The sequence below is a fragment of the Mirounga angustirostris genome, unplaced genomic scaffold, assembly GCF_029215605.1.
Source record: "Mirounga angustirostris isolate CCGP_5_RB_7025 unplaced genomic scaffold, mMirAng1.0.hap1 SCAF_4, whole genome shotgun sequence".
NCBI classification, from domain to species: Eukaryota; Metazoa; Chordata; class Mammalia; order Carnivora; family Phocidae; genus Mirounga; species Mirounga angustirostris.
In genome coordinates, this window is record NW_026991712.1 from 48,230,959 (window position 1) to 48,246,161 (window position 15,203).

General features: G+C 35.1%; 1 protein-coding gene across 4 annotated transcripts in view; it reads right to left on the bottom strand.

Annotated features, from left to right (window-relative positions):
• The window catches only part of WWP1 (WW domain containing E3 ubiquitin protein ligase 1), a 114,285-nt gene that overhangs the window by 65,210 nt on the left and 33,872 nt on the right, over nucleotides 1-15,203 (bottom strand). For all 4 annotated transcript variants that reach the window (XM_045896282.2, XM_045896283.2, XM_045896277.2 and 1 more), the window contains 2 exons: nucleotides 8,135-8,273; nucleotides 7,371-7,495 (listed from right to left, as the gene is read on the bottom strand). In XM_045896282.2, coding sequence (XP_045752238.2) covers nucleotides 7,371-7,495; nucleotides 8,135-8,273 — 264 coding nt within the window. The remainder of the gene's footprint in view (nucleotides 1-7,370; nucleotides 7,496-8,134; nucleotides 8,274-15,203) is intronic.

Here is a 15,203-nt window from a genome sequence, read left to right on the forward strand (position 1 = left end):
TTCTGACCTTCCTACAAAATTATTTTGGCAGATAAATATCACAATCTTTGTAGGGAGGATAATTATAATCCTTATATGAAGGTTCAATACAGTCTAATATAACAAAATTGGAAACAATCTAGATAGCAATGACAGAAGCATGATTAAATAAATTACAGTATATGATAAAATATGAAATTACTAAACTAGCTTGAAAAGAATACCACTGAATGATACAGGGAAATGCACATAATATTGAGAGCTAAGCTGAATATAAAACTGAATAAAGTCCCAATTGTTAAATACACACAAACAAAATTCACCAAACTGTTAGCAGTAATTATCTCTGGGTTGTGAGTTATGAGAAATAATTATGTGCACGAAAAAAGAGGTGCCACGCACAGCCAAACATAAGACCACTCCTTCAAGTTTAGGAGAGGCAGCTGTATTGCCTAATTCACAGAAACAAACAAAGTCAGCAAAATGAGGAGACAAAGGAATATGCTCTAAAAAAGAATGAGAATAAACGTCAGAAAAAAACTAAATGAAATGGAAACAACCGATCTACCCAATAACGAGTTCAAAATAATGGTCATAAAGATATTCACTGGAGGGCGCCTGGGTGGCTCAGTTGGTTAAGCGACTGCCTTCAGCTCAGGTCATGATCCTGGAGTCCCGGGATCGAATCCCGCATCGGGCTCCCTGCTTGGCAGGGAGTCTGCTTCTCCCTCTGACCCTACCCCCTCTTGTGCTCTCTCTCTCAAAAAAAAAAAAAAAAAAAAAAAAAATGTTCACTGGATTGGGGAGAAAAGTGGATGAACTTACTGAAAACTTCAACAAAGACATAGAAAATAATCTGGGTTGAAGAATACAAAAAACAAAAACACTACACTAGAGAGAATAAACAGATTAGATAATGCAGAAGAATGAATCAGTGATATGGAAGGAAGGGTAATAGCACCCATGCTAAAAAGCAAAAAGAAAAGAATTGTTTGAAAATGAGGATAAGTTATGGGATCTCTTGGACAACAACAAGCAAACAAACATTTACATTACAGGTCCCAGGAGAAGGGGAGAAAGGGACAGAAAACTCATTTGAGAAATAATAGCTGAAAACTTCCCTAACCTGGGGAAGGAAATAGACATCAGGGTTCAGGAAGCACAGAGAGTTCCAAAGAAGATGACCCAAGAGGGTCCGCACCACAACATAATAATTAACATATCAAAGATAAACAAAAAAATTTAAAAGCAGAGAGAAGCAACTAGTAATGTATGCAAGAAAAGCCACAAGGTTATCAGATGATTTTTCAGAAGAAATTTTGCAGACCAGAAGAGAGTGGCATGATATATTCAAAGTACTGAAAGAAAAAAAACCCTACAAACAAGAATACTGTACCTGGCAAGGTTATTAATCAGAATAGAAGGGTTTCCCAGATAAAAGTTAAAGAGTTTAACACCACTGAACTGGCCTAATAAGAAATGTTAAAGGGACTTCTTTAAATGGAAAAGACAAGACCATAATTACAAGTAAGAAAATTATGACAATATATACATAAAACATGGAGGCGAGGATTTAAAAAGTTCTTTTAGAATGTGTTTGAACATAAGTGACCATCAATTTAATATACAGACTGCTATATACTTAAGATCTTATATATGAACTTCACAGTAACCACAAACCCAAAAACTAACAGCTACACAAAAAATTGAGAGGAAGAAAGCCAAGCATAACCTAAAGAAAGTCATCAATCACAAAGAAAGAGAGCTAGAGAAGAAAGGAACAGAGAAAAACTATAAAAACAATCAGAAAACAATTAACAAAATGGCAATTGCTTTAAATGTAAATGGCCTAAGTATTCCAATCAAAAGAAATAGGGTGACAGAATGGATTAAAAACAACTCATCTATATGCTGCTGAAGAGACTTACTTCAGACCTAAAGACATGTGCAGACTGAAAGTGAAAGGATGAAAAAAAATATTCCATGCAAATGGAAGTGAAAGAAAAAGCCAAGGTAGCAGTGCTTATTATCAGACAAAACAGACTTTAAAATAAAGTGTGTGAAAGAGGCAAAGAAGGACATTACATAATGATAAAGGGAACAATCCAACAAAAGTATATAACTACTATAAATACCTATGCACCCAAAACTGGAAGAGCCAAATACATAAAGCAAATATTAACAAACATAAGGGAAAAACTGATAGTAATACAGTTATAGTAGGGAACTTTAATACCCCATTTGCATCAATGGGTCGATCATCCAGGCAGAAAACCAGTAAGAAAACAGTATTCGAAGGACACATTAGTCCATCAATTCTAAAGGACTGAACAGATATATACAAAATATTCTATCCAAAAGTAACATAATATACATTCTTTTCAAGTGTATATGGAACATTCTCCAGGATAGATCATGTTAGGCCACAAAACAAGCCTCAATAAATTTAATAAGACCGAAGCCATATCATGCACCTTTTAAACAACTGTACAAAACTAGAAATCAATTACAAAAACAAACAAACAAGAAAACAAACCTGAATCAAAACAAAAAAACCGTGGAGGCTAAGCAACATGCTACTATACAACCACCCAATGGCTCAATGAAGAAATCAAAGAGGAAATCAAATAATACAGGGAGACAAATGAAAATGAAAACAGAACAGTCAGTCCCAAGTTCTGGGATACAACAAAAGCAGTTCTAGAAGGGAAATTTATAGCAATACAGGCCCCTCAAGAAGCAAGAAAAATCTCAAATAAACCATCTATCTTTATACTTAAAGAAGCTAGAAGAAGAGTAACAAACAGACCACAAAGTTAGCAGAAGAAAGAAAATAATTAGAGGAGAAATACATTAAAATAGAGACTAAAAGAACAAAACAAAAACAAAAAAGATCAATAAAACCAAGTGCTGGTTCTTTGAAAAGATAAAACAAAATTGCCAGCCTCATCGGGGGAAAAAAAGAGTAAAATCACAAATGGAAGAGAAGTAACAAACACCACCACAAAAATACATAGGATTATAAGGGACTACTAAAAAAATTATATGTCAACAAATTAGACAACCTAGAAGAAATGGTTAAATTCCTAGAAACACAATCTTCCAAAACTGAATCAGGAAGAAACAGGAAATCAGAACAAAGCAATTACTAGTAGCAAAATTGAATAGGTAATCAAAAAACTCCCAAAAACCAAAGTCAAAAATCAGATGGATTAATAGGTGAACTCTACCAAACATTTAAAGAAGAGTTAATACCTATTCTCCTCAAACTACTCCAAAAAACAGAAGAGGAGGGAAAACTTCCAAATTCATTCCACAAGGCTAGAATTACCCTCATACCAAAAACAAAGACACTATGAAAAAAGAAAATAACAGGCCAATATCCCTGATGAACACAGATGCAAAAATCCTCAACAAAATATTAGCAAACTGCATTCAAAAAAACATTAAAAGGATCATTCACCACTATCAAGTGGGATTTATTCCAGATATGTAGGGATGGTTCAATATTCACAAATCAATCAATGTGATACACCACATTAACAAAATGAAACATAAAAATCATATGATCATCTCAATAGATGTAGAAAAAGCATATGACAAAATTCAACATACATTAATAAAAACTAAACAAAGTGGGTTTAGAGGGAACGTACCTCAATATAATAAACGCCATATATGAAAAATCCACCTGACATCATACTCAATGGTGAAAAACTGAGAGCTTTTCCAGTAAGATCAGGAACAAGACAAGGATGTCCACTCTTGCCACTTCTATTCAATACAGTATTTAAAAACCTTGCTACATCAATCAGACAAGGAAAAAAAGTAAAAGAAAGAAAAGGTATCCAAAATGGTAAGAAAGAAGCTAAATTGTCACTATGTGCAGATGACATGATACTACACACAGAAAACCCTAAAGACTCCACCAAAAAACTATCAGAACTAGTAAATGAATGCAGTAAAGTTGTAGGATATAAAACTATTATACAGAAATCCGTTGCACTTCTATGCACTAATAATGAAGTAGCAGAGACATTAGGAAAACAATTCTATTTACGATTGCACCAAAATAATAAAATATCTAGAAATAAACTTAACCAAGGAGGTAAAAAGACTGATACTGTGAAAACTATAAAACACTGATGAAAGAATTGAAGATGACACAAATGGAAAGATATACCATGCTCATGGATTGGAAGAATTAATATTGTTATAATATTCATACTACCCAAAGCAATCTACAGATTTAATGCAATCTATCAAAATATCAATAGTATTTTCACAGAACTAAAACAAATATCCCTAAAATTTGTATGGAACCACAAAAGACCCCAAACAGCCAAAGCAATCTTGAAAAAGAAGAACAAAGCAGAGGTACCATAATCACAGACTTCAAGATATACTACAAATCTATAATCAAAACAGTATGGGGGCGCCTGGGTGGCTCAGTCGTTAAGCGTCTGCCTTCAGCCCAGGTCATGATCCCAGGGTCCTGGGATCGAGCCCCGCACTGGGCTCCCTGCTCCGCGGGAAGCCTGCTTCTCCCTCTCCTGCTCCCCCCGCTTGTGTTCCCTCTCTCTCTGTCAAATAAATAAAATCTTTAAAAAAAACAAAACAAAAAAAAACCACAACAGTATGGTTCTGGCACAAAAACAGACACACAGATCAATGGAACAGAACAGAGAGCCCAGAAATAAACCCATTCTTATATGGTCAATTAATTAATCTATGACCAAGGAGGCAAGAATGTACAGGGGAAAAGACAGTCTCTTCAATAAATGGTGCTGGAAAAACTGGACTACTATATGCATAAGAATGAAACTGAACTACTTTCTTACACCAGACACAAAAATAAACTCAAAATGAATTAAAGACCTAAATGTGAGACCTGAGACCATAAAACTCCCAGAAGAAAACATAGGCAATAATTGCTTTGACACTGGCCTTAGCAATATTTTTCTAGGCAAAGGAAACAAAAGCAAAAGTAAACTGTTGGGATTACCACCAAAATAAAAAGCTTTTGCATAGCAAAGAAACAGTCAACAAAACAATCTACCAAATGGGAGAAGATATTTGCAAATGATATATCCAATGAGGGATTGATATCCAATACACATTAACTTATACAACTCAACACCTAAAAAACCCAAATAATCTGATTTAAAGTGGGCAGAGGACCTAAATAGGCATTTTTCCAAAGAAAATGTACAGACAGCCAATAGACATATGTAAAGATGCTCAATATCACTAGTCATCAGGGAAATACAAAGCGAAACCGCAATGAGATATCACCTCAGCCCTGTCAAATGGCTTCAAAAACAACAAGAAATAACAAGTGTTGCAAGGATGTGGAGAAAGAGGAACCCTTGTGTACTGCTGTGGGAATATAAACTGATGCAGCCGCTGTGGAAAACAGTATGGAGGTTCCTCAAAAAATTAAAAATAGAATTACCATATGATCCAATAATTCTACTACTGGGCATTTAGCCAAAGAAAACAAAAACATTAACTCAAAAAGATACATGCACCCTTATGTTTACTGAAGTATTATTTGCAACAGCCAAGATACGGAAACAACCCGTGTCCATCAACAAATGAATGGATAAAGAAAATGTATATAAACAACAGAATATTACTCAGCTATAAAAAAGAATGAGATCTTGCCATCTGTGACAACATGGATAGACCTACAGGTTAGTATGCTAAGTGAAACAAGTCAAAGAAAGAAACATCATAGGATTTTACTTACACAAAACAAATAAAAAAAGGAGAAACAGACCCATAAATACAGAGAACAAACTGATGGTTGCCAGAGGGGAAGGGATGGGGATGGGCAAAAATGAGTGAAGGAGAGTGGAAGGCACAGGCTCCCAGTTATGGAATGAATAAGGCAAGGCAAAAAGGTACAGCACGGGGAATAATAGCCAGTGGTATTATAATAGCATTGCATGGTGATTGATGGTAACACACTCGTGGTGAGTACAGCATGGTGTATAGACTTGTTAAATCACTATATGTACACCTAAAATTAATGTAATATTTTGTGTCAACTATACTTCTATAAAAAAAGGGGTCTCATGCAAATGCTTAATCCAGTGCAGAAATAGCATATAAACTGGCTAAACCAAACATTTAATTCTGAAATAAGAGAAGTTAACTGAGGTATTATGTATTTACACCAATAATGCTATATAGCCAAGAAAAAGTAGAAATACAGCCACCATCAGACCAGGAGAGGTATTATACGCTTATAAGACCTCATATCTATAACCAAGATGAATTACATGAACAAAGCCATGGCATAGCAGAGAATTAAACTTTCACTGCTTCAAAAGAATGTATTTTTAAAAAATCTGTGTACATAAAAATTAGTATGGCTTTCACATTTTCTTGACCCATAACTCCATATGTACAAAAAAACTACATCAAAAACAGATTTTTAAGTTGTAAGTGAACTTTTGTTAAAAACAGAAAAAAAATTTTTAAAAATCAACTTACTATTTAAAACATTAGCATTTTAACCTTAACTCAGCATATCTTTTAGGAATGAGAAAATTTCTAAGGAAATAAGATAAACACAGGCACTGGCTTGAGTGAAACTGCCTAAATGTCAAATAATATGAGATTAGTTGAATCATAAGCTAGAACTCTGGCTTTTAATCTCTGGATCACATAATATTTTGAAAATTTGCTAAAAACAATGAACTCTCACCCCAGAATTATAAAAATAGGTATACCCCCGATTTTTGCATACATGACAGGAGATTTACAAATAACTGAAGCTTAAACCATCTTACCCAGGCTAGAAAAATGTAGTATCATGGAAACATATTCATATTAATTGTTAAATGAAAAAAAGCAAGGGATAAACCAGTAGATACAAAGAAAAAAATATGTTTATATCTATGAATAGGAAAGAGACAAGAGACCAAGTTATTAGCAGTTGTTATCCTGGGATAGCAGAATTACAAATTATTTTCCTCTGTAATTTTGTATATTCTCTATATTTTCTTAATGAACTAGTTATATAATTAGAAAATTTAAGAGTTAGAATTTATTTTATACAAATTATCAACCAAATTAGAGTAGGCTCCGATTATCATTTTTTCAAGTTTTAAAGTATATAATAAGTAAATAATAAATCACTGATGATCACTGATAACAGAGTACTCATGGGTGACTGAGACCATTTTGTAAATCTGTTAGATGGAGAAAGGCCAGAGTATGTATTTCCTATTTCATACAGTACCACAAACTTAAAAGCAATCACAGGCAATAACTAAAGTTCTCTTTTGTAAATACAAAACTATTTTTGCTTTTGGACGTCAGGACACTTTGAAAAGTATCTAAAATAAATTTTTAAAGAAACAAAGATTAGAACAACTTACATTTTCTATTGTGTATTAACAGAGCTTGTTTCAGATCTATTGTTGCTCTTCCTAATAAAGCATCAGCTTTTAAAGTATAATGACTCCAAACTCGAAATTCCAATGTAGTCTGTGGGGTCACATTTCTGTAAGGGTAAAATTATAACAAAAATACAGGAGTATACATTTACTTCAATAATTTTTAAAAAGCCATGAATTCAGTTTTGAGAAAAAATATTGTGTTGAACAGTAAATTATCTGAATTATAAATAAAAACAATTACTTCCCTTCAAGTACATAGGACTTTAGTAACTAGATAAGAATTCTTGTAATTACCAAACCAAAACACCAGCAATAGATAGTCTTGTTGAGATTTCACAGTAACACTAGTTCTATTTGAACAAACTCCTAAATATTTAAGAGAACTGTTGGTGTTATTTATAATAATTTTACTGTACACAAATTTATAACATTATGTTTCAGAAAGGACAAAATTAACAGTGATTTTCTGCCTTATTTATTTTTACAAGACAATAACAGAAAATACAGCTGTATGGAATAATTCAGTTAATAAAGCAAAAAGCAAGAATTACTATGCTTCCTCTCTAAAGAAAACAAATTAACCAAAAATCTTTTCATACTTAAAATTGTCTATTCACATTGCAAAATAACACTACTTACTTTGAAATTATCCTACAACTACAACAACAGACCAACCACAAAAGCATTCTAAGAAGCATACGCCTCCTTTTGGAAATTTTGCATTTTCTATACAAGGTACTTACACGGTTAGCTGTTCATCCCATTTTGGATTAGAAGAACTACTGGATTTTGCTGTTTTCTTACTTTCTCCATCTACAACTACTTCTGTATATATTGCTGTTCCAAACCAGTTCTTTTTTCTTTTTAGTTTGGCACTAGAAACTAACAGAAACATGATAATCACTAGTGAATATATACAGACAAAAAGTAGTACTTTGAGCAATAAATCAATAAAAATGGAACTGTGGGGGAGCCTGGGTGGCTCAGTCAACTGAGCGTCTGCTTTCGGCTCAGGTCATGATCCTGGAGTCCCAGGATCGAGCCCCAAGTCGGGTTCCCTGCTCAGCGGGGAGTTTGCTTCTCCCTCTCTTGCTCTCTCTCTCTCAAATAAATAAATAAAATCTTTAAAAAAAAAATGGAACTGTGCTTCTTAGGCAACTCAAACTCTTCACTGGCGAATGAAGAAACAATACAAAAGAACTACTGATAATGCCTGAAAACCATTTAAATTTTTAAGTTTTACTGAAATATAATTCATATACCACGCAATTCACCCATTTAATCTGTACAGTTCAATGGTTTTAATATACTCACAGTTGTGCAACCATCACCACAAGCAACTTTATTTATTTATTTATTTATTTTTAAAGATTTTTAATTTATTTGTCGGCGAGAAAGAGACCACACAAGCAGGGGGAGTGGCAGGCAGAGGGGGAAGCAGACTCCCCACTGAGCAAGGAGCCCGATGCGGGACTTGATCCCAGGACTGAGCCACCCAGGCGTCCCTCACCACAAGAAACTTTAAAAATATATTCATCACCCCAAAAAGAAACCCCACACAGTCACCATATTTCCTCTTAGCTGCTCCCCCCTCAGCCTTAGGCAACTACCAATTACTCTCTGTCTCTATAGATCTGCCTATTCTAGACGTTTCATAGAAATGGATTCACACAACATATGGTCTTTTGTGACTGGCTTCTTTCACTCAGCATGCTTTCAAGGTTCATCCATGTTGTAGCATGTATCAGTACTTCATTCCTTTTACTGACAAATAATATTTCCACTGGTATGGGTATACTTTTTATTTATTGATTCATCAGTTGATAGAGATCTGGGTTGTTTCTACTTTTTGTCTATTGTGCATAATACTGCTCAACATCTGTGCACAAGTTTTTGTGTGGACATATGTTTTCACTTCTCTTGGCATACACCGAGGAGTGGAACTGTTGGGTCATATGGTAACTCAGTTGAATAATGCCAGACTGTTTTCCAAAGTGGCAGTACCATTTTACACTCCCACCAGCAGGGTAATAAGGGTTCCAATTTCTTCACATCCTTGCCAACCATTTGAATTTAATACTGAATTGCATCAAATGTCAAGAGAAAGCTAAGTATTTTCAGATTCAACATACCTATGAACCTCTCTGCCAGGTAGTGTTTCATACTTGCCTATTGAAAATTATATAAACTTTAATTAAAAAAAAAATGCTTTACCAGGAAAGTTGGTTTCCAAAAAAAGGGAAGTATTTGCTTTTTCAAATAAAAACATTAATTTCAAAATGTCATTGGAGAAGTTAATCATAATCCTTCACAAAGTGAATTTTATATCAGATTTACCTGATTTGGAGGAAGACCTGTTTAATTTAGGCTAAACAATTAATTTTAAATAATTTTTGCAACTACTGGGCGCCTGGGTGGCTCAGTTGGTTAAGCGACTGCCTTCGGCTCAGGTCATGATCCTGGAGTCCCGGGATCGAGTCCCACGTCAGGCTCCCTGCTCAGCAGGGAGTCTGCCTCTCTCTCTGACCCTCCCCCCTCTCATGCTCTCTATCTCATTCTCTCTCTCAAATAAATAAAATCTTTAAAAAATAATAATAATAATAATAATTTTTGCAACTACTAATTCAAATGACGAGTACAAATTTTCAGGGTAAAGTCCTGACTACCAAGCAGTAATAACAACTTATCAAGATCACCTTTATAGTCTGTTACCTATGAATACTGTGGGTCTGAGAAAGGAGAATGCCCTGCCCACTCCATGCCATACCTGTACCACATGTTAAAGATATCATCATAAGCTAATGTAGGCTTCTACTATGAAAGAACAGTAACATAAATAGTCACGTGAATAATTCACTGAAATATGAAATGATAAATGCTGCAGCAGAAGTAGAGTATTTGAAATAGAGTCTTCAACTAATTTTTTCTTTTTTTTAGAAAGAGAGAGAGGGTGGGGGAGGGAGAAGGGGGGAGAGAGAAAAAAAATCTTTTTTTTTTTTTTTAAAGATTTTATTTATTTATTTGAGAGAGAGAGAATGAGAGACAGAGAGCACGAGAGGGAAGAGGGCAGAGGGGGAAGCAGACCCCCCGCTGAGCAGGGAGCCCGATGTGGGACTCGATCCCGGGACTCCAGGATCATGACCTGAGCCGAAGGCAGTCACTTAACCGACTGAGCCACCCAGGCACCCGAAAAAAATCTTAAGCAGGCTCCAGACCCAACATGGAGCCTGACGCAGGGCTTGATCCATCTCACAATCTTGAGATCATGACCTGAGCTGAAATCAAGAATCGGATGCTTAACTTACTAAGCTACCCAGGTGCCCCAGAGTCTTCAATTAATACCTGAAGAACAGCAAGAGAGACTCAAAGGAAAATACTGTATTTAAGGACTGGCAACATAAAACAGAATATTCAATGTTATGCCTAAAGTGCTATACTCAAGGTCTTGGCAAAACTTACTCCCATCCTTCTCTGTTTCAAACTGCTCTAAGTTCAACACCACTGGAGTGACACAGAAGGCACAGACATCTCTCTCCCCAAAAAATCCTCCAACCAAGAGTCTTCGCTCTAAATTAGAGTCATTTCTTCAAAACATGCAAGTCTTTCAATACACTAAAAGAAGGGGAAAGCAGTACTGCATGGTCTTAAAATCACAGAGTGTCTTTTCAACAAATGGGGCTGGAACAACTGGACATCCAAATGCAAAAAAATTAATGTAAGCACAAACCTAACATCCTTCACAATAATTAACTCAAAATGCACCACAGACCTAAATGTAAAACACAAAACTACAAAACCCAGAGAAGATGAGAAAACCTAGCCAACCTTGGTTATAGTGATGCTTTTTAAAATACAACACCAAAGGGACAATCCATGAAAGAAATAACTGATAAACTGTACTTCATTAATGGTAAAAATTCCTGCTCTGCAAAAGACAATGTCAAGAGAATACGAAGACGTACCACAGACTGGGAGAAAATATATGCAAAAGACACATTTGATAAAGAACCATTATCCAAAATATACAGAGAACTCTTAAAACTCATCAGTAAGAAAACAACCTGATTTTTTAAAAGATTTTATTTTTTTGAGAGAGAGAATGAGAGAGAAAGAGAGACAGCGAGCATGTGCAGGGGGAGGGAGAGGGAGAAGCAGACTCCCCACTGATCAGGGAGCCCAACGCGGGGCTTGATCCTATAACCCTTGGATCATGACCTGAGCTGAAGGCAGACGCTTAACCAGCTGAACCACCCAGGCGCCCTAAAAACAACCTGATTTTTTTTTTTTTTTTTTTTTTTTTGACAGAGAGATAGACAGAAGAGCACAAGTAGAGGGAATGGCAGAGGGAGAGGGAGAAGCAGGCTCTGCACTGAGTAGGGAGCCTGATGCGGGACTCAATCCCAGGACCCGGGGATCATGACCTGAGCCAAAGGCAGATGCTCAACCATCTGAGCCACCCAGGCGCCCAAAACCAACCTGATTTTTAAAAAATGGGCCAAAGACCTTAACAGACACCTCATCAAAAAAATACATGGACAGCAAATAAGCATATGAAAAGCTGTTCAACATCATATATTATCAGAAAAAAAAACAAATTAGAACAACCACAAGATACCACTACACACCTATTAGAATGGCCAAAATCTGGAACGCTAGCAATACTAAATGCTGGGGAGGATGTGGAGGAACAGGAGCTCTCACTCTTTGGTGGTGGGAATGCAAAATGGCCACTTTGAGAGACAGTTTACCAGTTTCTTACAATATGATCCAGGAATTGTACTCCTTGGTATTTACCCAAAGGAGCTGAAAACTTATGTCTACACAAAAAAACTGCACATCGATATTTATAGCAGTTTTATTTATAACTGCCAAAACTTGAAAGTTACCAAGACGTCCTTTCAGCAGGCGAAATGAATAAACAAACTGTGGTGCACCCAGACAATGGAATATCATGCAGCACTAAAAAGAAGTAAGCTAACAAGCCATGGAAAAACCTAGAGAAAACTTAAGTGCATATTACTAAATGAAAAACCAGGTTCAACAACTGTAATGCAGGCACCACTCTGGTGAGTGATGTTAATAATGGGGGAGGCTGCACACGTGTGGGGGCAGGTGTATATGGGAAACCTCTGGACCTTCCTCTCAATTTTGCTGAATCTAAAACTACTCTAAAAAAATAAAATCTTAAAAAAAAAAAAAAAGAACTGGGTTTGACATATCTGGGTTCATAGTTTAACTCTTTCTGACCCTTAATTTTCTCATTTGAAATATAGGAGAACAATAGTATCTGATTCTTAGGATCAGTGAGTGAAGGCACAGAAAGTACTGTTATCATCAATGAATGCCTGGCACTCACCAATGGTAACTATTACTCCATTATTATTAATTACTATATAGTATTAACTCTTCTGAGTTAATTGCAGATACATTCAAAATGTATCTAGTGAATACCTTTTATTGGCAAAGTCTTCAATAATACTAGGTGTTGGCAAGGTAAGGAAAGTGATTTTTAAAAGATACAATTTTTAATTTCACAAAAATGCATACTATGCTGGCAAAAAATGTATATATAAATAACTAAAATGCTACAATTTTAAGTAAATAAAAGATAACCCTATTAATTCAAATAAGAATTCTAAATAGTGAAATAAATGGGATAAACTTCATTTTCCCACTTAATAAGTTGCCTTTGGTGTTATACCCAAAATGTCCTCTACTGTAAGATTATATAAATACCAAAAATCTATCAGAAAAAGAGAGTCCTGTATGTGTATATGTATATGTAAAGAGAAAGAATTTAAGAATCCCACTCACAGTAACACCTCCCCTCAAAAAAATCTAGTAATAAATTTAATAAATGTATAGGATCTACATGAAGATAACTATAAAACTTCACTGATGGACATAAAAGAGTTGAAGGGAATGACATAATATATTCCTGGATTTGGAAGTTGTACACTGAGAGATTTCAATTATCTCTAATTTAACACATTATTTTTAAATGATCTAAATAAAAACACTAACATTGGTTTTGAGGGAGTTTGGGGGGGGCACATCAACAGAGGAAAAGGGAAGGAGACTCTAAAATTCAAATGAAAGATAAAGAAAATTCAAGCATAGTGAAGATATATTTTAAAATACCAAGTAATGAGATATTTTTCCCAATATATTTTTTAAAGTACTATACAATGGAAATAAAGTACTATAAAATGAAAATATTAAAATAGTCTATGACATAAGGACATAAGTGAAGAGAACAGAATAAGATGTTTGTATATCACAATGGTGGCATTTCACATCAATGGGAAAAGACAGATTATTCCATAAATGTTGAAGCATTTGAAAAGAATAAAGTTAAATTCATAATTCACAAGACTCATACAAAAATATGATGATATATAGGATCACAATTTAATTTAAAAAATTATAGTAAGGTACTAGAGGACACAACAGCTACAAAATGTGAATATGCCAGCCCATTAGTTTTTCAATCTCGAGTCTGTTTTTATGTCTTGCACTTTGTTTCTGACCCTTTCCTGCAGAAAGCCTGAAATCTCAACTACTGTAGATGGTACTCTTCTGTGGGCTATTATGTTTATGTGCATGCTTCACTCCAGTGTAACACCATATTACAGTAGGTAGCTTTCTCTTAGATTTTTTTCCATTACAGTTTTCCTGCTTTGCATGATCAATGTTCATATTCTTATTATTGCCAGTCAGGTATGGGTTATGAACAGAAATAGGAATAAAACTAATTCAGCTAATAGAGTATCTCAGTTTACAGACCATAACCTGCCAGACTGCAATAGCAGAAGAGCCTTAGTCATGGTACTGATTATTTTAAAAGTAAAAGAAGTATCAATACAAAGAAAGAAAGAAAGAGAAGGAAAGGAAGGAAAGAAGGAAGGAAGGAAGGAAAGAAAGAAAAGAAAAAAAGCAAGCAAGCAAGCAAGAAAGAAAATACAGAGGTCACTGTTCTCTAATTAAAGGAGCAACAACTTGGGAGTCCAAAAATCTTGGTTGCTTTCCTATTACTAACAGAAGGCACTTACTCTGATTCTCAGTCTTAACTGGTAAAATAGTAAATATTTATTCCAAAAGGTATTGTTAATTGAGTAAGATTGTGGATTTTAAGGTGCTCTGTATTTAAAAAAAATTCGATCAACAAAATGAAAAAAAGGTAAAGACAAGGAGAAGAGAAGAAGGGAGAAAAGCAAGGCACTAAAATCTGGTACCATCTAGCATAGGTCCAAGTTCAGTTTCCCAAGAGCATCACTGTATTTCAAAGGAGAACAGTAATTAACACTCAAAATGATAAATACCATAGTGGCACTACATTGGCTACTTGCCCTTCTCTGGTCCACATCTATTTTCCAATTGGTTCTCTAGACTTCTGGGGATTCTGTGAGCTACCTGCTAGCTGTTCAATAAGTTTCTTTTTGGCTCAAATCAGTCAGATCAGGTTTTTGTTATTTCAACTAAGAACATACACAATGGCCAAGACCAGGAAGAAAGTTACAAATCAGATACGGTGGCCACACGTCCTACACAAATAACACTGAAAACCACAAATGTGGCTCTAAGCCTCTCATATCGAGCAAAAGAAGAAACATTAGGAATTATGTAAGCGGTTCTTAAGTGGAGTACACATCAGAATCCTCAAGGGTATTGCTTCAAAACATACATCTCCATGGTTCACAGAAGACGAAATACAATATCCCTTAAACCTGGCTCAACCTCACTCCATCATAATGAGAGAAAAGATATTTACAATGACACTATCTTAGATACCACTTCTTACCTAACTGTCAA